Source organism: Somniosus microcephalus, unplaced genomic scaffold (assembly GCF_052327205.1).
Source record: "Somniosus microcephalus isolate GS21.2 unplaced genomic scaffold, FLI_Smic_1.0 unresolved_chr2, whole genome shotgun sequence".
Classification (NCBI taxonomy): domain Eukaryota; kingdom Metazoa; phylum Chordata; class Chondrichthyes; order Squaliformes; family Somniosidae; genus Somniosus; species Somniosus microcephalus.
Genome location: NW_028225180.1, coordinates 15,869,022 through 15,894,220, shown reverse-complemented (window position 1 = coordinate 15,894,220; position 25,199 = coordinate 15,869,022). Strand labels below are relative to the sequence as shown.

The window sequence follows — 25,199 nt, the reverse complement described above, 5'->3', positions numbered from 1 at the left end:
TTGCAGGAATGAATTGTGCATGAGGCTGCCATGCTTATTTTTAATGTATAAAACTAGGGCTTGCTGTACCAATTTGGAAAAGTCTGGTTGAGACAGAGCAGACTGCCTCCCCACCAGTGCAATAAAGACAACTTGACTATCCATCTAAAACCTTGTGTCGAGTGCTGGTTTGAAAGACTCTACAACAGAAGCCTTGCTCCGGCAGGTAGGGAATTGCTCCTAGAGCTTTTTTTTTCAGATTTGAAATTTTTTTCTTAACTCTGAGTTGTTGTGATCTGGAACGCGCTGCCTGAAAGGGCGGTGGGAGCAGATTCAACAGTAACTTTCAAAAGGGGAATTCATTAAGTACATGAAGGGGAAACATTCGCAGGGCTACGGGGGAAAGAGCAGGGGGGAGCGGGACTAATTGGATAGAATCTTTCAAAGAGCCGGCACAGGCATGATGGGCCGAATGGCCTCCTTCTGTGCTGTATCACTTGATTTGACGTGGGTTCTCCCTAATTCCTTCTCCATCCTTTCTGCTGTTTTTGTCTCAATCTGTAAATCTCATTGGTTGAGGAGATAGCCTTAAAATTAGAGCCAGGCGGTTCAGAGGTGATGTCAGGTAACACTTCTTCACACAAAGGGTGGTGGAAATCTGCAACTCTCTCCCCCAAGAAGCTGGAGGGGGTCAATCAAAAATTTCAAAGCTGAGATTGGTAGATTTTTGATGGGGAAGGGTATTAAGGATTACAGAACCAAGGCGGGTAGTTGGAGTTAAAATACAGATCAGTCATGATCTAATTGGATGGAAGAACAGGTTCGAGAGGACTGAATGGCCTCCTCCTGCTCCTATGGTAACCGGCTCAAGGAGCTGAATGGCCTCCTCCTGTTCCTGTGTAACAGGCTTGAGGGGCTGAATGGCCTCCTCCTGTTCCTGTGTAACAGGCTCAAGGGGCTGAATGGCCTCCTCCTGTTCCCGTGTAACAGGTTTGAGGGGCTGAATGGCCTCCTCCTGTTCCCGTGTAACAGGCTCGAGGGGCTGAATGGCCTCCTCCTGTTCCTGTGTAACAGGCTTGAGGGGCTGAATGGCCTCCTCCTGTTCCTGTGTAACAGGCTCAAGGGACTGAATGGCCTCCTCCTATTCCCGTGTAACAGGTTCAAGGGGCTGAATGGCCTCCTCCTGTTCCCGTGTAACAGGCTCGAGGGGCTGAATGGCCTCCTCCTGTTCCTGTGTAACAGGCTCGAGCGGCTGAATGGCCTCCTCCTGTTCCTGTGTAACAGGCTCGAGGGACTGAATGGCCTCCTCCAGTTCCCATGGCAACAAGGCTCGAGGGAGCTGAACGGACCTACACCTGTTCCCATGGCAACCAGGCTCGAGGGGGGCTGAATGAGCCTATTCCCGTTCCCATGCCAACAAGGCTTGAGGGGGGGCTGACCGGGCCTATTCCTATTCCCATGGCAACAAGGCTCAAGGGGGGCTGACCGGGCCTACTCCTGTTCCCATGGCAACAAGGCTCGAGGGGGGCTGAATGGGCCTACTCCTGTTCCCATGGCAACAAGGCTCGAGGGGGCTGAATGGGCCTAGTTCTGTTCCCATGGTAACAAGGCTCAAGGGGGGCTGAACGGGCCTAGTCCTCTTCCCATGGCAACAAGGCTCGAGGGGGCTGACCGGGCCTAGTTCTGTTCCTATAGACCTTTGGGGAGCTGATGTTCAGGAGATCCCAGATTCTCCCGGTCGCCCTCCTCATACAATTTGCGGATGAACGAGCGAGGTGAAGAAAAAGAGTAACACGGCGCGCACGGCGCGAGATGGGCGCCTCAGGTCTAGCAGGTTTGTGGGCCTTTGGGCTCCACTGGCGTACGGGCGGGCGGGCAGTGCACCCCGTGCCGAATCCCGGGCCACCGGCGAAAATCCACTGCTGCCCGCTGCCCAGCTTCCAGCACTGCCGTCGTTCCCCGCCCCTCCTCCTGCCCCTCCCGCGCACCCCGCCGCGCCCGCGTGCTGCCCCGTTCACAGGATGACGCATCGGTTCCCGCGCAGCCCTCCCTGCAGGCAGGCGGAGGCGTGGGCGCCCTTGCAGGCCAGGCAGCCCACGGTCTTCAGCAGCTCCTTGAAGAGGAGCAGGATGTGCCAGTTGTACTTGGCCGAGCACTCGATGTAGCCGCACTTCCATGACCTCTTGACCAGCGCCGCCACGTTGCGCCTGGGCGCAACCCTCCTCCGATGCAGGTCCCGCTTGTTCCCCACGATCAGGATGGGCACCTTTCCCGAGCCGGGCGGCCTGAATGGGAAGACAGTGGGAAAAGCTCAAAGGGAGGGGCATCGTACGCTGACCTTTCACATAGAAACATTGAAGATAGGAGCAGGAGTAGGCCATCGGCCCCTCGAGCCTGCTCCGCCATTTAATGAGATCATGGCCTAATCTCAGCCTATTACCATCTCGTCTAGCTTCGAATACCTTTTATTTTCTCTTTTACTTCTTTTGTTTCTTTCACTTCTTTTGTCCGATCGCAGCCCTGACTTCGATCTATTTTCTTTTCTTTCCAGTTTTGAAGAAGGGTTCGACCCGAAACGTCAACTCAAATTTCTCTCCACGGATGTTGCCTGACATGCTGAGTTTTTCCAGCATTTACTGTTGTTATCTAAATTCAGTACCCTGTCCCTGCTTTCTCCCCATACCCCTTGATCCCTTTAGCCTTAAGAAATATATCCAACTCCTTCTTGAATATATTTAATAAGTTGGCCTCAACTGCCTTCTGTGGTAGAGAATTCCACAGGTTCACCACTCTGGGTGAAGAAATTCCTCCTCATCTCAGTCCTAAATAGCTTACCCCTTATCCTTAGACTGTGACCCCTGGTCCTGGACTCCCCCGTCATCAGGAAACATCCTTCCTGCATCTAGTCTGTCTAGTCCTGTTAGAATTTTACAAGTTTCAGTGGTCTCACCAAGGCCCTGTACAACTGCAGCAAGACATCCTTGTTCCTGTACTCAAACCCTCTCGCTACGAAGGCCAACATACCATTTGCCTTCTTAACCGCCTGCTGCACCTGCATACTTACCTTCAGCGACTGGTGCACAAGGACACACAGGTCTCACTGCACTTCCCCTTCTCCCAACCTATTGCTGTTCAGATAATAATCTGTCTTCCTGTTTTTGCCACCAAAGTGGGGTCAAGGGGCCAAACACCTGCCCCAGACAGAAGGGGGGAATGAAGGGCTCTTCTCTCTCTCTGACGAGGGGTTAGGTGGTGTCAATGGCCTTTCACCCTCTGGGGCCACATCCAGTCCTCGGACAGAGGGAGATGAAGGGCTCCTGATGGTGAATCTGGGTTCAGACACTGACTTTTCACCCTCGGGAACCGGGGGTCAATTGCAGCGAGAGGGGGGGAAACAGCACATACTCTAGTAAGGACATAAGAACATAAGAAATAGTAGCAGGAGTCGGCCATACGGCCCCTCGAGCCTGCTCCGCCATTCAATAAGATTGTGGATGATCTTCTACCTCAACTCCACTTTCCGGCCCGATCTCCATATTCCTTGATTCCCCTAGAGTCCAAAAATCTATCGATCTCAGTCTTGAATATTCTCAAAGACTCAGCATCCACAGCCCTCTGGGGCAGAGAATTCCAAAGATTCACAACCCTCTGAGTGAAGAAATTCCTCCTCATCTCAGTCTTAAGTGACCGACCCCTTCTCCTGAGACTGTGACCCCTGGTTCTAGACACTCCAGCCAGGGGGAAACAACTGCTCAGCACCTTTAAAAAAAAATCCGTTTATGGGATCAGGGCATCGCTGGCGAGGCCGGCATTTATTGCCCATCCCTAGTTGCCCTTGAGAAGGTGGTGGTGAGCCGCCTTCTTGAACCGCTGCAGTCCGTGTGGTGAAGGTGCTCCCACAGTGCTGTTAGGGAGGGAGTTCCAGGATTTTGACCCAGCGACAATGAAGGATCGGTCGATATACTTCCAAGTCAGGATGGTGTGTGACTTGGAGGGGAACTTGGAGGTGGTGGTGTTCCCGTGCGCCTGCTGCCCTTGTCCTTCTAGGTGGAAGAGGTCACGGGTTTGGGAGGTGCTGCCGAAGAAGCCTGACATCGATAGTGGGGAAAATGCTAGAGTCCATTATAAAAGATGTAATAGCAGAGCACTTGGAAAACAGTGACAGGAGCGGACAAAGTCAACATGGATTTACAAAAGGTAAATCCTGCTTGACTAATCTACTGGAATTTTTTGAGGATGTAACTGGTAAAATAGATAAGGGAGAACCAGTGGATGTGGTGTATTTGGACATTCAGAAGGCTTTTGATAAGGTCCCACATAAGAGATTAGCGTGTAAAGTTAAGGCACATGGGATTGGGGGCAAGGTATTGACTTGGATAGAGAACTGGTTGGCAGACAGAAAGCAAAGAGTTGGAATAAGTGGGTCTTTTTCCGAGTGGCAGGCAGTGACTAGTGGGGTACCGCAGGGATCGGTCCTTGGACCCCAGCTATTCACAATATATATTAATGATCTAGACAAGGGAACTAGATGTAATATCTCCAAATTTGCAGATGACACAAAGCTGGGTGGGCGTGTGTGCTGTGAGGAGGATGCTGAGAAACTCCAGGATGATTTGGACAGGTTGGGTAATTGGGCAAAAGCATGGCAGATGCAGTATAATGTGGATAAATGTGAGGTTATCCACTTTGGTGGCAAACACAGGAAGGCAGATTATTATCTGAATGACAATAGATTGGGAGAAGGGGAAGTGCAACGAGACCTGGGTGTACTTGTGCACCAGTCGCTGAAGGTAAGCATGCAGGTGCAGCAGGCGGTTAAGAAGGCAAATGGTATGTTGGCCTTCGTAGCGAGAGGGTTTGAGTACAGGAAAAAGGATGTCTTGCTGCAGTTGTACAGGGCCTTGGTGAGACCACATCTTGAGTATTGTGTGCAGTTTTGGTCGCCCTATCTGAGGAAGGATGTTCTTGCCATGGAAGGAGTTCAGCGAAGATTCACCAGGCTGATACCTGGGATGGCAGGAATGACGTATGAGGAGAGATTGGGACGATTGGGCTTGTACTCGCTGGAGTTTAGAAGAATGAGAGGGGATCTCATTGAAACTTATAAAATTCTGACAGGACTGGACAGACTAGATGCAGGAAGGATGTTCCCGATGGTTGGGGAGTCCAGAACCAGGGGTCACAGTCTAAGGATAAGGGGTAAGCCATTTAGGACAGAAATGAGGAGGAATTTCTTCACCCAGAGAGTGGTGAACATGTGGAATTCTCTACCACAGAAGGCAGTAGAAGGCAATTCATTAAATATATTCAAGAAGGAGTTGGATATATATCTTAAGGCTAAAGGGATCCAGGGGTATGGGGAGAAAGCAGGGACCGGGTACTGAAATTGGATGATCAGCCATGATTGCATTGAATGGCGGAGCTGGCTCGAGGGGCCGAATGGCCTAATCCTGCTCCTATCTTCTATGTTTATGTCTATCTTGTAGATGGTCCACACTGCAGCCACGGTGCGCCGGTGGTGGAGGGAGTGAATGTTTAAGGTGGCGGATGGGGTGCCAATCAAGCGGGCTGCTTTGTCCTGGATGGTGTCGAACTTCCGGAGTGTTGTTGGAGCTGCACTCATCCAGGCAAGTGGAGAGTATTCCATCACACTCCTGACTTGTGCCTTATAGATGGTCCATGTCAAGCCCTCTCAGAATCTTATATGTTTCAATGAGATCACCTCTCATTTTTCTAAACTCCAGAGAGTATCGGCCCATTCTACTCAATCTCTCCTCATAGGACAACCCTCTAATCCCAGGGATCAATCTAGTGATCCTTGGTTGCATCGCCTCCAAGGCAAGTATATCCTTCTGCGGGAAGATCTAAGGAAATAGGCGGAGTGGACAATCCCTGTACTGAGGAACCCGCTCACCCTCCAGCCGCCCTGGAACGTTGGACCCACCTTTTAGCCATGATGAGCTGATGGATGGCCTTGATGTACTCAAAGCTGGAAAAGCAGCAGATGTCGTAGACAAGGATATAGGCGTGAGCGGGCTGGATGTCCTGGTCTCCCACCTCACTCCATCGCTCAATCCACTCCTGGGGAGACACAAAAAACACAACCCCAGACAAGGCCGTGAGGTCAATTTCAGCAGAATCTCAAAAAAACGCATCAAACTCTTCGCGGGCTTGACAGGGTAGTTGCTGAAAGTCTGTTTCCCCCAGTCTAGAATGAGGGGGGTCACAGCCTCAGGATAAGGGGTTGGCTAATTTAGGACTGAGATGAGGAGGAATTTCCAATTCCAGTTTTTCTTCCCTGCCTATTGACTCTGATGTGCCTCAATAAATCCGAGACTCGATGTTAGCGAAACAAAACAAGGCTTTTATTGACTTAGAAGGTAACACACAGAGGAGAATGTATCTTCCATCCAGAGGTCTGCCGTACTGGATGTGCTGCAGGCTGGGCCAGCTTACATAGGAGCCAGGTATGGGCGGAGCCCTACACACAGTACAATACAATGGAAATGAAACTGAAACCAACCACAGTCACAGGCAGAGAAATACTGATGAGTGATGAATGGAATATTTCATCACAGACTCTATACTTAGTTTCCCATCCCCCTGCCAAGCTAGTTTAAACCCTCCCTCAACAGCACTGGCAAACCCTCCCGCGAGGATATTGGTCCCGTTCCCATTGAGGTGCAACCCGTCTGGTTTGTAGAGGTCCCACCTCCCCCAGAAACGGTTCCAATTCCTCAGGAATCTAAAGCCCTCCCTCCTACACCATCTCTCCAGCCACGCATTCATCTGCTCCATCTTCCTATTTCTGAACTCACTAGCACGTGGCACTGGTAGTAATCCGGAGATTACTACCTTTGAGGTCCTGCTTTTTAACCTCTTTCCTAGCTCCCTAAACTCTGCCAGCCGGACCTCATCCCTCTTCCTACCTATGTCGTTGGTAGCGATATGGACCACAGCCTCTGGCTCTTCGCCCTGCCCCCTCAGAATGCCCTGCAGCCTTGGAGACAAGAAGGCTAAGAGGAGATTTGATAGAGGTGTTTAAAATCCTGAAGGGTTCAGATAGAGGAAATAAAGCGAAACTGTTTCCAATGGCTGAAGGATCAATAACCAGGAGGGACAGATGTAAGGTGATTGGCAGAAGAACCAAAGGCGACATGAGGAAAAACTGATTTACACAGCGAGTGGTGAGGATTTGGAATGCGCTGCCTGATAGGGTGGTGGATACCGACCATAGAGCACATATACCAGAAACGCTGTTTACGGAGGTCACGGTCCATCATCAAAGACCCTACCCACCCCAGCCACAGTCTGTTCGCCCTCCTGCCATCTGGGAGACGCTACAGATGCATTCGCACCCGTACGACCAGATTTAGGAACAGCTTCTTTCCCAGGGCTGTCATCCTACTGAACTCCACAAATAAACCCTAAAGCCTGCACATCTGCCAATGCACTTTATTATGGTTATGTTTATGTTAATGTATTACAAGCCAAATGTATGTTGAATGTTTAAATGTCTTAATCTAAATGTACACTCTCGGGAGCCGCAAGCCTACATTTCGTTGTACTGCACTTGTGCACTAACAATGACAATAAAGCTGATTATGATTATGGTGATTATGAGATTCAATAGTAGCCTTCAAAAGGGAATTAGGTCAATACTTGAAGGAGAAAAAATTGCAGGGATATGAGGAAAGAGCGGGGAGTGGGACTGACTGGATTGCTCTTCGATGGGCCGAATGGCCTCCTCCTGTGCTGTATTATTCCATGATTCTATGATAAGGGCTCCTCTCTCTAATGGGGTGGGGGCAGTGTGTCAGACTCTGACCTTTCCCCCTCCAGGAGCTGGAGGTCAAACCAGCCCCAGACATAGAGTCATAGAGTCATACAGCACAGAAAGAGGCCCTTCGGCCCGTCGTGTCCGCACCAGCCATCAAGCCCTGTCCATTCTAATCCCATTTTCCAGCACTTGGTCCGTAGCCTTGTATGCTGTGGCGTTTCAAGTGCTCATCTAAATGCTTCTTGAATGTTGTGAGGGTTCCTGCCTCTACCACCCTTTCAGGCAGTGAGTTCCAGATTCCAACCACCCTCTGGGTGAAAAAGTTTTTCCTCAAATCCCCTCTAAACCTCCTGCCCCTTACCTTGAAACTATGCCCCCTGGTTATTGACCCCTCTACTAAGAGGGAAAAGTTCCTTTCTATCTACCCTATCTATGCCCCTCATAATTTTGTACACCTCAATCAGGTCCCCCCCTCAGCCTTCTCTGCTCTAAGGAAAACAACCCCAGCCTGTCCAGTCTCTCTTCATAGCTGAAGCGCTCCAGCCCAGGTAACATCTTGGTGAATCTCCTCTGCACCCTGTCCAATGCAATCACATCCTTCCTATAATGTGGCGACCAGAACTGCACACAGTATTCCAGCTGTGGCCTCACCAGCGTTTTGTACAGCTCCATCATAACCTCCCTGCTCTTATATTCTACGCCTCGGTTAATGAAGGCAAGTATCCCCTATGCCTTTTTAACCACCTTATCTACCTGTCCTGCTGCCTTCAGGGATCTATGTACATGCACACCAAGGTCCCTCTGATCCTCTGTCCTTCCTAGGATCCTACCATTCATTGGCCCAGTAATTCCGTTCCAAACGCGCGAGTACGGTTGGGGTACTCACGCGTCTGGCCGGAGGAAATGCCGGTTTTCAGCATGCACAGCGCATGCGGGGAAAACCGGCAATTCCTGTCCTCTGAACGAAGGGGTTCAGAGGCACAGCGCGTGCGCAGTGAACTTCGTCGATTTCATTCATGGATTCAGTGAGGTTAAGTCCTTACAACTTACACATGAAAAAAGCATGAGTAACGTTGCTCCAGAGGCTGCGGAGGAAGATATATTTTATCGTGGAGCTTCTGAAAGGCAATATTTTTCTTTGGTAAAGGGAGGAAAGTTATTTTAAGAAATGCTGAGGTAGGTTTTAAAGTTTAATTTTTTTTTTTTTAAATGGGTTTTCAGTACTGTAGGTAGAAGGAGCAATTGTGGCTGTGTGAATTGAATTTGCTGTGTTTATTAAATGTGAAAATGACTGTTCTAAAATGAGTAATGTAACATTTCCAACATTTTTAAGAAAGAAACTTTTCATCAGTAATATATTCTTTTAAGTAATTATGTATGTATGTCCATATATATTCCTTTACGTATATGTATGTATGTATATATTCCTTTACTTATGTGTCTGAATGTATGTATTTAATTACAATTTTCCAATAAGTTACTTTCTCTGAAAGTCATAATTAAATACATACATTCATACACATAAGTAAAGGAATATATACATACATACATATACGCAAAGGAATATATACAGACATACATTCATTAATACTTAAAAGAATATATTACTGATGAAAAGTTTCTTTCTTAAAAATGTTGGAAATGTTACATTACTCATTTTAGAAGTCATTTTCACATTTAATAAACACAGCAAATTCAATTCACATCGCCACAATTGCTCCTTCTACCTACAGTACTGAAAACCTGTTTTAAAAAACAAAAATAAACTTTAAAACTTACCTCAGCATTTCTTAAAATAACTTTCCTCCCTTTCCCAAACAAAAATATTGCCTTTCAGAAGCTCCACGATAAAATATATCTTCCTCCGCAGCCTCTGGAGCAACTGTACTCATGCTTTTTTCATGTGTAAGTTGTAAGGACTTAACCTCACTGAAAGCATGAATGAAACCGGTGAATTTTACTGCGCACGCGCTGCCTGTACAGTCGCACGCGTTCTGCCTCTGAACCCCTTCGTTCAGAGGACAGGAAATGCCGGTTTTCCCCACATGCGCTGTGCATGCTGAAAACCGGCATTTCCTCCGGCCAGACGCGTGAGTACCCCGACCGTACTCGCGCGTTTGGAACGGAATTACTGGGCCAACATTTTACATGTCAATAAAATGAAAAATTTAACAATTGCATGATTTGCCCCCTCGCATCTGCGACTGAGGGTCCAAGGGGGTGCATTGCACAAGAGGTCATCGTCGTACGTATCCTCACATTGTTCCCTTTCGGGAACTGTATGAAGTGGTGGAAGGATTTCTGGCCACGTTAACGCTCCTTCCGTGACCATAACCATCTTCATACCAGCCATTAGGGTGGTTAGTCCTATGGCGTGAGGGTTTTACGGGCTCCCGCAACCCATCTGAGGGGGGGGGCCACCCACACCCTCGGACGCAAGTATCCCGCTGGATGTCCACCCAGAATTTATAGCTGGAGCTCCGACTCCACTTGCCGGGACTGTCTGGAGTGGGGTTCGAAACCCTACTCCTTCTGGCCCAGCGGCGGGGATGCTTACCGCTACGCAAAAGGCCCACTCCGCGCAAAAGGTGACACCCATACGTTTCCTGCGCCTTTTCCCTCCCCGTGACTGGAGCCCTATGCTGCCACTTGAAAGACCAAGCTATCATCTGCCCTTTTTGCGGCGCCTTTGACTTCTCATTACCAATGATGAGCAGGCGCTGCGCCTCCACCTCCTTGAGGAGATTGCTGAGGTCATCATCAGTTCAATTGTGAGTTCTTTTAATGCCGTGAATTGTGCTCATTCCAGCCATTTCACGTTGCTAATTGGAGTGGGCCTTTGGCGTAGCGGTAGGATCCCCGCCGCTGGGCCAGACGGGGTAGGGTTTCGAACCCCGCTCCAGACAGTCCCGGCAAGTGGATTCGGAGCTCCGGCTCTAAATTCTGGGTTGACATCCAGTGGGATATTTGCGTCCGTGGGTGTGGGTGGCCCCCCCTCCTCGTATAGCTTGTGGGAGCCCGTAAAACCCTCCCGCCATAGGACTAACCGCCCTAATGGCTGGTTCAAAGATGGTTACTGTCACGGAATGAGCGTTAATCACGGCCATAAATCCTTTCACCACTTCATACAGTTCCCCAAAGGGAACAGTGTGAAGACACGTATGACAATGACGTTGCTAAATAAATAAGTGGAAAGAAAAAAATTCTTTCAGGGCTTTTAAAAGTCTTTAAATTGCTTTAATTCTGTTTAAAACTACTTCAGATTCTTCAAAATAATGTAAACGTTTTTTAAAGTTTATAAAAGTTACCAAAAGCTTCATAAAAATACCAAACACCTATTTAAAATGCTGCTCGCCATGTAAAAATGCTTAGCAGCTTGTGAGAAACATTGGGGGCGTGTCCTATTAAACTGAGACCTCAAGGGGCGTGTCTCACTTGCACAGCGCGCTCCAGGCTTCGCGCTGGCTGCACTCCTGGGCGGCGTGATGTCAGACGCTGCCCAGGATTCTTCTGTTTCAAAAAGGAATTCCAGGCGTCCCTGGAGGTGAACAGCAGGTGCGTCGGGTAAGTGCAGATAGGGGGCTTGCACGCGCGGCAAGCCCCCGATCCGAATTTCTGCCCCATTGTGTATTCCCTTGCCTTGTTAGTCCTCCCAAAATGCATCTCCTCACACTTTTCAGGGTTAAATTCCATTTGCCACTGTTCTGCCCATCTGACCAACTCGTCTATATCGTCCTGTAGCCTGAGGCTTCCCTCCTCGCTATTTACCACTCCACCAATTTTCGTGTCATCTGCGAACTTACTGATCATACCTCCTACATTCATATCTAAATCATTAATGTACACTACAAACAGCAAAGGACCCAGCACCGATCCCTGCAGTACACCACTGGACACAGGCTTCCAGTCACAAAAACAACCTTCGACCATCACCCACTGCCTCCTGCCATTAAGCCAATTTTGGATCCAATGTGCCAAATTGCCCTGGATCCCATGGGCATTCATGGAGATGAAGGGCTCCTCTCTCTCTCTGATTGGGTGGTTGGGGGGGGGGGGGGGGTGGTCAGTGGGTCAGACAAACGTCCTTACCTGCTGGTTGTCGGTGAACATGAGTGACGCCGGGATGTCCAGAATGACCAGGTGGTAAATCCGATCGTTGAGGACCACGGACGGCCTGTAGACTCCCCCGTTGGGGCTGTGCCCGTTCTCGGCGAACTCGTTCCACAAGAACTGCTGGATGATCGCTGTCTTCCCCACCCCTGGGGCCCCCAGGATGGCAATCTTGAGGAAATCAGCCATGTAATAACGCAGGACCATGAAGAAGTGCGTAACAACAAAAGGAAAAGGTCTTGGCAGAAACCTTTTAAAGGACAGAATGGTTTGGGGAAGAATTCCTGGCGTGGTTGGCAGGAGATTTAGTGAGGTACCAGGTTCTTATACGTCACTGTTCGGGAGGGAGCCTGATGCTTGAGCTGGGAATTCTCAAACAGATAGTTTGGATCCCTCCCCGGGCTGGGACCACCCAGCAAGTTAAATCTTGAGCCTCCTCCCTCTTCTTCTGCGAAGCTCTTTCTCCAACGGAGAGGGTCGAACCTTTGTGGTGCTATTCCTTGTGCAGCTTTGGTGACCCGATGTTCAAAACGTTTGGCTCTTTTGCAGGGATTAGAAGCACATCTCAAGTGATTATCTCTTGGCTTCTGCGCCCCATGTAGAGCCTTGGTCCCAATCTCGCTACAAAATGAGGTGTGCTCCCTCAGAGCGTGGTGGGTTCCTAGTTTGACGTTGCCGATTTAATCGAGTTGGACCTTGAGTTTTTTTTCCCAACTCGATCAAATATTTTTTGGACTCCTTTCTCTTCAGGATAGAAAAAATAATACCCTCCCGAGCTCATCGATCTCGTCGAGTCTTTGTTTAAATTCTATCTCGGTTTCAAACCATCCCTCCCTGTTTCAGTTTGACTGTTTCAAAATCTTCGCTTTGTTCATTTCAATCGGTCAACTTCATCTCTTCGCTTTCAAGCGGTGCTCAATCCCAATTCTTCGCCAGTTTCTCAATTGGCCACTTCAAGCCGCTGTCAGTTGCGGACCGTATTTGACTTCAATTCATCGGTTTCAAACTAAAGCTTGCTTCTTTTGCCCCAATCATGTCTAGGAGGGACGAACGGATGGATGAATAATGCAATCTTCAAAAAAAATCTGCTTCGTGCAAACCGTCCTTTGGTTTCTCGTGTTAGCAAAGGAGACGATGTTAGAATGGACAAACCTGCTTGGATTTCAAGAGGTTAGTTATAATCGGGTGGGGGGCAGAAATGGAGGTGAGGAGGAGGGGGTGGGGTTACCCCATCCAAAGACCAAACCCATCCAAAGTGGACTTCTCCAGTCAGACCTGCCCGCAAGCCAGTTTGCTGTTGAAGGGAGGTCTAGCTGAGGCTCGACAGAACAGGACGCACAGCCGCTGGAGGTTTGGGAGCAAACTCCGGATTGATGTTGTGTAGCGACCCCCGCCCCCCCCACCCAGGGATTGTGGGTTTGGTCAGTTGACCTTTGGAGGTAGGGGGAGGGGCGGCCAGCAAGGATGGGGGAGGGGGTCAAAACTGAACCAAAGAATCAGAAGCGAGGGCAGTTCACTGAAACCGCGCACACACACACCCCCTGGCCAGGTAACTCGCCTTCGCTCACTGCGCCCTTCACCACCTCAGGACGCGCCGACGCGCTTTACGGTCAACTTTTTGAAGTGTTGGTCACTGCCGTGACGTAGGGAAACGCAACTGGCCGATTTGCGCACGGCAAGATCCCACAACACAGCGATGAGTGTCCACCCCACCTCCACCCCCCGGCACTAACTGAGTGTTGGCGAGACAATGTCTGAATGGAGACCGGTTGCGACCCCTTTAGTCCACCCTTCAGTTGGAGATTTCAGGGTTCTTCTCTCCCTCAGAATCTTTTTGTCTTTTGAGGAGGCCTACGATGGATGTGGAGGCGGGAGGGGCTCCAGTCTCTCGAATGTCGTCCACGCAACTTGGGTAAGGGCCTTGCATTGACGGAAGACTCTCGCCCTCCCAGGTCCCTCACTCGCCCGCTGGAGGGGGTGGGGGGGCTACGCTCCTGGGCCTTCAGAGAGTTTGAGACGCCAGCATCCGTTGACCCGCGGAGGGATTATCAGACCTCGGGACCTGGATTCGAAGACAGAACGGTCTGCGACTTGGTGACTCAACAGCCCCGCCTCCGTCCCCCGCCCTTCTCGAAGGACCACCCGACGTCTTCAGGCTCCTGCCGAGTCCTGTGGTAGAGGAAAGGGGGAGAGAGAAAGGAGTCAGTCTGAAGGTGGCGCAGAACAAAAGCCAATGTTCAAGTGGCTGCCGGTTCGACAATGACTCAATTTTAAAATTCTCCCTCCATCCTTGATTTCAAATCCTTCCATGGGCCTCGTCCCCCACCTCTCCCTATCTCTGTAAACTCCTCCAGCCCCTACAACCCTCCATATCTCTGTAACCTCCTCCAGCCCCAACAACCCTCCCTATCTCTGTAAACTCCTCCAGCCCCTACAACCCTCCCTATCTCTGTAACCACCTCCAGCCCCTACAACCCTCCCTATCTCTGTAACCTCCTCCAGCCCCTACAACCCTCCCTATCTCTGTAACCTCCGCCAGCCCCTACAACCCTCCCTATCTCTGTAACCTCCTCCAGCCACGACAACCCTCCCTATCTCTGTAACCTCCTCCAGCCCCTACAACCCTCCCTATCTCTGTAACCTCCTCCAGCCCCTACAACCCTCCCTATCTCTGTAACCTCCTCCAGCCCCTACAACCCTCCCCATCTCTGTAACCTCCGCCAGCCCCTACAACCCTCCCTATCTCTGTAACCTCCTCCAGCCCCTACAACCCTCCCTATCTCTGTAAACTCCTCCAGGCACTACAACCCTCCCTATCTCTGTAAACTCCTCCAGCCCCTACAACACTCCCTATCTCTGTAACCTCCTCCAGCCTCTACAACCCTCCCTATCTCTGTAACCTCCCCCAGAACTTACAACCCTCCCTATCTCTGTAACCTCCTCCAGTCCCTACAACCCTCCCTATCTCTGTAACCTCCTCCAGGCCCGACAACCCTCCCTATTTCTGTAATCTCCTCCAGCCCAACAACCCTCCCTATCTCTGTAACCTCCTCCAGCCACTACAACCATCCCTATCTCTAACCTCCTCCAGCCCCTACAACCCTCCCTATCTCAGTAACCTCCTCCAGCCTCTACAACACTCCCTATCTCTGTAACCTCCTCCAGCCCCTACAACTCTCCCTACCACTGTAACCTCCTCCAACCCTACCATCCTCCCTATCTCTGTAACCTCCTCCAGCCCTACAAATCTCCCTATCTCTCTAACCTCCTCCAGCCCTACAACCCTCTCTATCTCTGTAACCTCCACCAGCACTACAACCCTCCCTATCTCTGTAAACTCCTCCAGCCCCTACAACCGTCCCTATCTATGTAACATCCTCCAGCCCATACAACCCTCCAAATCTCTGTAACCTCCTCCAGCCCCTACAACCCTCCCTATCTCTGTAACCTCCGCCAGCTCCTACAACCGCCCCTATCTATGTAACCTCCTCCAGCACTACTACCCTCCCTATGTCTTTATACTCCTCCAGCCCCTACAACCCTCCCTATCTCTGTAACCTCATCCAGCCCCTACAACCCTCCCTATCTCAGTAACCTCCTCCAGCCTCTACAACACTCCCTATCTCTGTAACCTCCTCCAGCCCCTACAACTCTCCCTACCACTGTAACCTCCTCCAGCACTACAACCCTCCCTATCTCTGTAACCTCCTCCAGCCCCTACAACCCTCCCTATCTCAGTAACCTCCTCCAGCCTCTACAACACTCCCTATCTCTGTAACCTCCTCCAGCCCCTACAACCCTCCCTAGCTCTGTAACCTCCTCCAGCCCATACAAATGTATATAAATGCAAGTTGTTGTTGTCTCTAAAGGCAAGTTGTTGTTGTGTAAAAATGCAAGTTGTTGTTGTATTTACATTAAGTTGTTGTATCTAAAGGCAAGTTGTTGTTGTATATACATGCAAGTTGTTGTTGTATATCACTGCCAGTTGTTGTATATAAGTGCAAGTTGTTGTTGTTGAAGGTTCAGCCCTCCACCCCCTCCGCCCCCACCCCCCCATAGACCAGGATCTCCGCCCCGTTATGTTAACATAAACAGCTAATCTCCTTATGTGGCTCGGCGTTAAATCGTCTGCCTGTGAAGCGCCTTGGGACATTTTACAGGGTTAAAGGAGCGACGTAAATCATGTGTGTGTGCGACAGGTGTGCGTTTGTACGGTACGTGCATGTGTGTGCAAGGTGTGCGTGCGATATGCGGGCATGCGTGCGATTTGTGATATCTGCGCGGGGGGAATATGCGCGCACGTGTGATATCTGCGTGATTGGTATGTGTGTGTGTGTGTGCAATATGTGCGTGTGTCTGATATGTGCGAGCCTGTGATATTTGCGTGCGTGTGATATGTGCGTGTGGGAGATATGTGCGAGCGTGTGATATGTGCCTGTGTGAGATATTTGCGTGCGATATGTGCCTGTGTGAGATATTTGCGTGCGTGTGATATGTGCGTGTGGGAGATATTTGCGTGCGTGTGATATGTGCGTGTGGGAGATATGTGCGAGCGTGTGATATGTGCCTGTGCGAGATATTTGCGTGCGATATGTGCCTGTGTGCGACATGTGCATGCGCTTGCGAGTTGGATTCGATCTCCGGTTCGCTCGCCCGTCTCTAGTATTTGCTTCCCTCGACAACAGTCAGGAAATTCCACGGCTGCTGGCTGGGTTGTCATGACGACCCGTCTCTAATGAGATGCCCAAAACAGGAATGCCGTCACTGAACCCCAGCTGCCAGCCGGAGCTAACATACCCCCACCGGCGACCGCTCCCGCTCCGTCCCCCTCCCCGCACCAATCTTCCCGTCTACGGGGGCTCGATGGACCGAATCGAAAGGATTGAGTTCGGCCTCGCTCACCCGAGCCCTTCTCCACTCGCAAAGTCTCTCCCGATAAGTTCATTCCGAACGGGGACGGTTAACCCGTCCACCACCTCTTTCACCGTTTACGGTTAGTCACTGAGAGAATTTCAATGTGTGAAACTCTTACCTGGCTCTCTCTCTCTCCCCCCGCCCTCACTGAATCTCGAGCGCACTGGCTGCGGAGCCTCCGACTGGCTTGGCTTGCAAATGCCTGCACAGGCAGCGATGGGAAACAGCCCCAGGAAGGAGCGAATAGATTATGGGAAGGGCTGCCTGGGTTGCCATAGCACCGTATTGACTGCAAAAAGCCATTGTTCATGAAACCGCCGGCACCAGTCCAGTCACTCGCACAAGCGCCCTGGAGGCTGGTGCTGCAGCTGATCGTCCGCTCCGCTCCCCCTCCCCACCCCTCCTCCGACACTGCCCCATCACTGAACAAGCAGCCCGCCAGCAGTAACAAAGGCGGTCCCACCATCAGGGACCCTTTTAAATGAGGGAGCCTCTTCATCAGGAACACGTTTAATTGAAGGAATCTCTCCATTGGGGACTCGTTGAAATTAAGTGTTTCATCGCTGGTACCATTGCTTCTTCAATGCACCCTGCCGTACCCACCCCATCCCCCAACCCCCGCCCCCAACACACCTCAATATCCACCACTGGCACAGTCCCTGCCCTGGGAGTGTTTGATGGGACAGTGTAGAGGGAGCTTTACTCTATATCTAACCCGTGCTGTAACTGCCCTGGGAGTGTTTGATGGGACAGTGTAGAGGGAGCTTTACTCTGTATCTAACCCGTGCTGTAACTGCCCTGGGAGTGTTTGATGGGACAGTGTAGAGGGAGCTTTACTCTATATCTAACCCGTGCTGTAACTGCCCTGGGAGTGTTTGATGGGACAGTGTAGAGGGAGCTTTACTCTGTATCTAACCCGTGCTGTAACTGCCCTGGGAGTGTTTGATGGGACAGTGTAGAGGGAGCTTTACTCTGTATCTAACCCGTGCTGTACCTGCCCTGGGAGTGTTTGATGGGACAGTGTAGAGGGAGCTTTACTCTGTATCTAACCCGTGCTTTACCTGCCCTGGGAGTGTTTGATGGGACAGTGTAGAGGGAGCTTTACTCTGTATCTAACCCGTGCTGTACCTGCCCTGGGAGTGTTTGATGGGACAGTGTAGAGGGAGCTTTACTCTGTATCTAACCCATGCTGTAACTGCCCTGGGAGTGTTTGATGGGACAGTGTAGAGGGAGCTTTACTCTGTATCTAACCCGTGCTGTAACTGCCCTGGGAGTGCTTGATGGGACAGTGTAGAGGGAGCTTTACTCTGTATCTAACCCGTGCTGTACCTGCCCTGGGAGTGTTTGATGGGACAGTGTAGAGGGAGCTTTACTCTGTATCTAACCCGTGCTGTAACTGCCCTGGGAGTGTTTGATGGGACAGTGTAGAGGGAGCTTTACTCTGTATCTAACCCGTGCTGTACCTGCCCTGGGAGTATTTGATGGGACAGTGTAGAGGGAGCTTTACTCTGTATCTAACCCGTGCTGTAACTGCCCTGGGAGTGTTTGATGGGACAGTGTAGAGGGAGCTTTACTCTGTATCTAACCCGTGCTGTACCTGCCCTGGGAGTGTTTGATGTGACAGTGTAGAGGGAGCTTTACTCTGTATCTAACCCGTGCTGTAACTGCCCTGGGAGTCTTTGATGGGACAGTGTAGAGGGAGCTTTACTCTGTATCTAACCCGTGCTGCACCTGCCCTGGGAGTGTTTCATGGGACAGTGTAGAGGGAGCTTTACTCTGTATCTATCCCGTGCTGTACCTGCCCTGGGAGTGTTTGATGGGACAGTGTAGAGGGAGCTTTACTCTGTATCTAACCCGTGCTGTACCTGCCCTGGGAGTGTTTGATGGGACAGTGTAGAGGGAGCTTTACTCTGTATCTAAACCCGTGCTGTACCTGCCCTGGGAGTGTTTGATGGGACAGTGTAGAGGGAGCTTTACTCTGTATCTAACCCATGCTGTACCTGCCCTGGGAGTGTTTGATGGGACAGTGTAGAGGGAGCTTTACTCTGTATCTAACCCGTGCTGTACCTGCCCTGGGAGTGTTTGATGGGACAGTGTAGAGGGAGCTTTACTCTGTATCTAAACCCGTGCTGTACCTGCCCTGGGAGTGTTAAATGGGACAGTGTCGAGGCAGCTTTACTCTGTATCTAAACCCATGCTGTACCTGCCCTGGGAGTGTTTGATGGGACAGTGTAGAGGGAGCTTTACTCTGTATCTAACCCATGCTGTAGCTACCCTGGGAGTGTTTGATGGGACAGTGTAGAGGGAGCTTTACTCTGTATCTAACCCGTGCTGTACCTGCCCTGGGAGTGTTTGATGGGACAGTGCAGAGGGAGCTTTACTCTGTATCTAACCCATGCTGTACCTGCCCTGGGAGTGTTTGATGGGACAGTGTAGAGGGAGCTTTACTCTGTATCTAACCCGTGCTGTACCTGCCCTGGAGTATTTGATGGGACAGTGTAGAGGGAGCTTTACTCTGTATCTAACCCGTGCTGTACCTGCCCTGGGAGTGTTTGATGGGACAGTGTAGAGGGAGCTTTACTCTGTATCTAACCCGTGCTGTACCTGCCCTGGAGTATTTGATGGGACAGTGTAGAGGGAGCTTTACCCTGTATCTAACCCGTGCTGTACCTGCCCTGGAGTATTTGATGGGACAGTGCAGAGGGAGCTTTACTCTGTATCTAACCCATGCTGTAGCTACCCTCGGAGTGTTTGATGGGACACGACAAGGGAGCTTAACTTTGTATCTAACCCGTGCTGTACCTGCCCTGGGAGTGTTTAAACTTAGAAACATAGAAACATAGATGATAGAAGCAGGAGTAGGCCATTCGGCCCCTCGAGCCTGCTCCACCATTCAATACTATTATGGCTGATCATCCAAATTCAGTACCCTGTCCCTGCTTTCTCCCCATATCCCTTGATCCCTTTAGCATTAAGAAATATATCCAACTCCTTCTTGAATATATTTAATGAATTGGCCTCTACTGCCTTCTGTGGTAGAGAATTCCACAGGTTCACCACTCTCTGGGTGAAGAAATTCCTCCTCATCTCTGTCCAAATGGTGTACCCCTTATCCTTAGACTGTGACCCCTGGTTCTGGAAAATCCATCTAACCCATGCTGCACCTTCCTTGAGAGTGTTTGATAGGACAGTGTAGAGGGAGCTTTACTTTATATCTAACCCATGCTGTACCTGTCCTGGGAGTGTTTGATGGGACAGTGTAGAGGGAGCTTTACTCTGTATCTAACCCGTGCTGTACCTGCCCTGGGAGTCCTTGATGGGACAGTGTAGAGAGAGCTTTACCCTGTATCTAACCCGTGCTGTACCTGCCTTGGGAGTGTTTAATGGGACAGTGTAGAGGGAGCTTTACTCTGTATCTAACCCGTGCTGTACCTGCCCTGGGAGTGTTTGATGGGACAGTGTAGAGGGAGCTTTACTCTGTATCTAACCCGCGCTGTACCTGCCCTGGGAGTGTTTGATGGGACAGTGTAGAGGGAGCTTTACTCTGTATCTAACCCGTGCTGTACCTGCCCTAGGAGTGTTTGATGGGACAGTGTAGAGGGAGCTTTACTCTGTATCTAACCCGTGCTGTACCTGCCTTGGGAGTGTTTAATGGGACAGTGTAGAGGGAGCTTTACTCTGTATCTAACGCGTGCTGGACATGCCCTGGGAGTGTTTGATGGAATACTAGAGGGAGCTTTACTCTGTATCTAACCTGTGCTGGACCTGCCCTGGGAGTGTTTGATGGGACAGTGTAGAGGGAGCTTTACTCTGTATCTAACCGATTCTGTACCTGCCCTGGGAGTGTTTGATGGGACAGTGTAGAGGGAGCTTTACTCTGTATCTAACCCGTGCTGTACCTGCCCTGGGAGTGTTTGATGGGACAGTGTAGAGGGAGCTTTACTCTGTATCTAACCCATGCTGTACCTGCCCTGGGAGTGTTTAATGGGACAGTGTAGAGGGAGCTTTACTCTGTATCTAACCCGTGCTGTAACTGCCCTGGAAGTGTTTGATGGGGCAGTGTAGAGGGAGCTTTACTCTGTATCTAACCCGTGCTGTACCTGCCCTGGGAGTGTTGATGGGGCAGTGTAGAGGGAGCTTTACTCTGTATCTAACCCATGCTGTACCTGCCCTGGGAGAGTTTGATGGGACAGTGTAGAGGGAGCTTTACTCTGTATCTAACCCATGCTGTACCTGCCCTGGGAGAGTTTGATGGGACAGTGTAGAGGGAGCTTTACTCTGTATCTAACCCGTGCTGTACCTGCCCTGGAGTATTTGATGGGACAGTGTAGAGGGAGCTTTACTCTGTATCTAACCCGTGCTGTACCTGCCCTGGGAGTGTTTGATGGGACAGTGTAGAGGGAGCTTTACTCTGTATCTAACCCGTGCTGTACCTGCCCTGGAGTATTTGATGGGACAGTGTAGAGGGAGCTTTACCCTGTATCTAACCCGTGCTGTACCTGCCCTGGAGTATTTGATGGGACAGTGCAGAGGGAGCTTTACTCTGTATCTAACCCATGCTGTAGCTACCCTCGGAGTGTTTGATGGGACACGACAAGGGAGCTTAACTTTGTATCTAACCCGTGCTGTACCTGCCCTGGGAGTGTTTAAACTTTGAAACATAGAAACATAGATGATAGAAGCAGGAGTAGGCCATTCGGCCCCTCGCGCCTGCTCCACCATTCAATACTATTATGGCTGATCATCCAAATTCAGTACCCTGTCCCTGCTTTCTCCCCATATCCCTTGATCCCTTTAGCCTTAAGAAATATATCCAACTCCTTCTTGAATATATTTAATGAATTGGCCTCTACTGCCTTCTGTGGTAGAGAATTCCACAGGTTCACCACTCTCTGGGTGAAGAAATTCCTCCTCATCTCTGTCCAAATGGTGTACCCCTTATCCTTAGACTGTGACCCCTGGTTCTGGAAAACCCATCTAACCCATGCTGCACCTTCCTTGAGAGTGTTTGATAGGACAGTGTAGAGGGAGCTTTACTTTATATCTAACCCATGCTGTACCTGTCCTGGGAGTGTTTGATGGGACAGTGTAGAGGGAGCTTTACTCTGTATCTAACCCGTGCTGTACCTGCCCTGGGAGTCCTTGATGGGACAGTGTAGAGGGAGCTTTACCCTGTATCTAACCCGTGCTGTACCTGCCTTGGGAGTGTTTAATGGGACAGTGTAGAGGGAGCTTTACTCTGTATCTAACCCGTGCTGTACCTGCCCTGGGAGTGTTTGATGGGACAGTGTAGAGGGAGCTTTACTCTGTATCTAACCCGCGCTGTACCTGCCCTGGGAGTGTTTGATGGGACAGTGTAGAGGGAGCTTTACTCTGTATCTAACCCGTGCTGTACCTGCCCCAGGAGTGTTTGATGGGACAGTGTAGAGGGAGCTTTACTCTGTATCTAACCCGTGCTGTACCTGCCTTGGGAGTGTTTAATGGGACAGTGCAGAGGGAGCTTTACTCTGTATCTAACGCGTGCTGGACATGCCCTGGGAGTGTTTGATGGAATACTAGAGGGAGCTTTACTCTGTATCTAACCTGTGCTGGACCTGCCCTGGGAGTGTTTGATGGGACAGTGTAGAGGGAGCTTTACTCTGTATCTAACCGATTCTGTACCTGCCCTGGGAGTGTTTGATGGGACAGTGTTGAGGGAGCTTTACTCTGTATCTAACCCGTGCTGTACCTGCCCTGGGAGTGTTTGATGGGACAGTGTAGAGGGAGCTTTACTCTGTATCTAACCCATGCTGTACCTGCCCTGGGAGTGTTTAATGGGACAGTGTAGAGGGAGCTTTACTCTGTATCTAACCCGTGCTGTACCTGCCCTGGAAGTGTTTGATGGGGCAGTGTAGAGGGAGCTTTACTCTGTATCTAACCCGTGCTGTACCTGCCCTGGGAGTGTTGATGGGGCAGTGTAGAGGGAGCTTTACTCTGTATCTAACCCATGCTGTACCTGCCCTGGGAGAGTTTGATGGGACAGTGTAGAGGGAGCTTTACTCTGTATCTAACCCATGCTGTACCTGCCCTGGGAGGGTTTGATGGGACAGTGTAGCGAGAGCTTTACTCTGTACCTAACCCGTGCTGGACCTGCCCTGGGAGTGTTTGATGGGACAGTGTAGAGGGAGCTTTACTCTGTATCCAACATGTGCTGTACCTGCCCTGGGAGTGTTTGATGGGACAGTGTAGAGGGAGCTTTACTCTGTATATAACCCATGCTGTACCTGCCCTGGGAGTGTTTGATGGGACAGTGTAGAGGGAGCTTTACTCTGTATCTAAACCCGTGCTGTACCTGCCCTGGGAGTGTTTGATGAGACAGTGTAGAGGGAGCTTTACTCTGTTTCTAAACGATGCTGTACCTGCCCTGGGATTGTTTTATGGGACACTATAGAGGGAGCTTTACTCTGTTTTTAACCCTTGCTGTACCTGCCCTGGGAATGTTTGATGGGACAGTGTAGAGGGAGCTTTACTCTGTATATAACCCATGCTGTACCTGCCCTGGGAGTGTTCGATGGGACAGTGTAGAGGGAGCTTTACTCTGTATCTAAACCCGTGCTGTAACTGCCCTGGGAATGTTTGATGGGACAGTGTAGAGGGAGCTTTACTCTGTATCTAACACTTGCTGTACCTGCCCTGGGAGTGTTTGATGGGACAGTGTAGAGGGAGCTTTACTCTATATCTAACCCATGCTGTACCTGCCCTGGGAGTATTTGATGGGACAGTGTAGAGGGAGCTTTACTCTATATCTAACCCGTGCTGTACCTGCCCTGGGAGTATTTGATGGGTCAGTGTAGAGGGAGCTTTACTCTGTATCTAACCCGTGCTGTACCTGCCCTGGGACTGTTTGATTGGACAGTGTAGAGGGAGCTTTACTCTGTATCTAACCGATGCTATACCAGCCCTGGCAGTGTTTGATGGGACAGTGTAGAGCGGACTTTACTCTGTATCTAACCCATGCTGTGCCTGCTCTGGGAGTGTTTGATGGGACAGTGTAGATGGAGCTTTACTCTGTGTCTAACCCGTGCTGTACCTGTGCTGGGAGTGTTTCATGGGACAGTGTAGAGGGAGCTTTACTCTGTATCTAACCCGTGCTGTACCTGCTCTGGGAGTGTTTCATGGGACAGTTTAGAGGGAGCTTTTCTCTGTATCTAACCCTTGCTGTACCTGCCCTGGGAGTATTTGATGGGACAGTGTAGAGGGAGCTTTACACTGTATCTAACCCGTGCTGTACTGACAATGGGTGTCTGAAATGGAAACTTTTTCATTCCCCAGTACTGACACCCCCTCAATTTAATAATCGAAGATTATTCACCCCCACTCCACCAATTTACTTCAGATTTATCCGTATAAAGATTTGTTTGCAATCATTTATTGTCGATTTGAAAAAAAGTTGCCCTTGATCTCCGATTGGCCTTCCTCATCAGTATCTGACCAGTGACCTGCATTGCCCAGTGAGGCTGGCAACAGCTGGAAGAGAGGAATGGAGACAATTGAGAGAAAGATTAACTTGGGTGGATGCCATTGTAAGGAGCCAAACCCCTTCCCTGATTTAAAGAGACGGTTTTACTGTTTGCTTATTCCCATTAAGGATGTGTCAAACCAGCCTCATGGGAGTCTTTCCCTTCAGCACTGCATTACATTGTGTTGTTATTTTTAGTATGAAAGCACTATTGACAATTAGTTTGTTTTTAGCACTTTATATCAACAACTTCTACTTAAGAAAGAAAACATTTCCATTTTTACAGCACTTTTCACAACATCAGCACGTCCCAAAATGCTTTACAACCAATGATATACTTTTTGAAGTGTAGTCACTGTTGTAATGTAGGAAATCTTGAAGCCAAATTACGCACAGCAAGCTCCCACAAACCTCAATTTGATAATGACCAGATAATCTGTTTTTTTACTGATGCTGGTTAAGGGATAAACATTGTCCCCGGAATACTGGGGAGAACGTCTCCCCTCTGCTCGTCTTACAATACTGGCCGTGGGATCTATTACGTCCACTTGAGAGAGCAGATAGGGTCTCTGTTTAATGTCTCATTCACAAGACGGCTCCTCCGACAGGGCAGCGCTCCCTCAGTACTGCCCCACCGACAGTGCAGCGCTCCCTCAGTACTGCCCCTCCGACAGTGCAGTGCTTCCTCAGTACTGTCCCTCCGACAGTGCGGCGTTCCCTCAGTACTGCCCCTCCGACAGTGCGGCGTTCCCTCACTACTGCCCCTCCGACAGTGCAGGGCTCCCTCAGTACTGCCCCTCCAACAGTGCAGCGCTCCCTCAGTACTGACCCGCCGACAGTGCGGCGTTCCCTCAGTACTGCCCCTCCGACAGTGCGGCGTTCCCTCAGTACTGCCCCTCCGACAGTGCGGGGCTCCCT

At 50.2% G+C, this 25,199-nt stretch overlaps 1 protein-coding gene across 1 annotated transcript; it reads right to left on the bottom strand.

Moving 5' to 3' along the window:
* Window positions 1-1,111: 1,111 nt before the first annotated feature.
* Window positions 1,112-14,035, bottom strand: LOC147092183 (ras-like protein family member 10B). The gene is made up of 3 exons (XM_085975868.1): window positions 11,849-14,035; window positions 5,924-6,060; window positions 1,112-2,264 (listed from the first exon to the last, which is right to left on the bottom strand). Exons 1-3 carry the CDS (start codon window positions 12,074-12,076, stop codon window positions 1,994-1,996), a joined length of 636 nt encoding a protein of 211 aa, XP_085831994.1. The 5' UTR covers window positions 12,077-14,035; the 3' UTR covers window positions 1,112-1,993.
* Window positions 14,036-25,199: the final 11,164 nt, after the last annotated feature.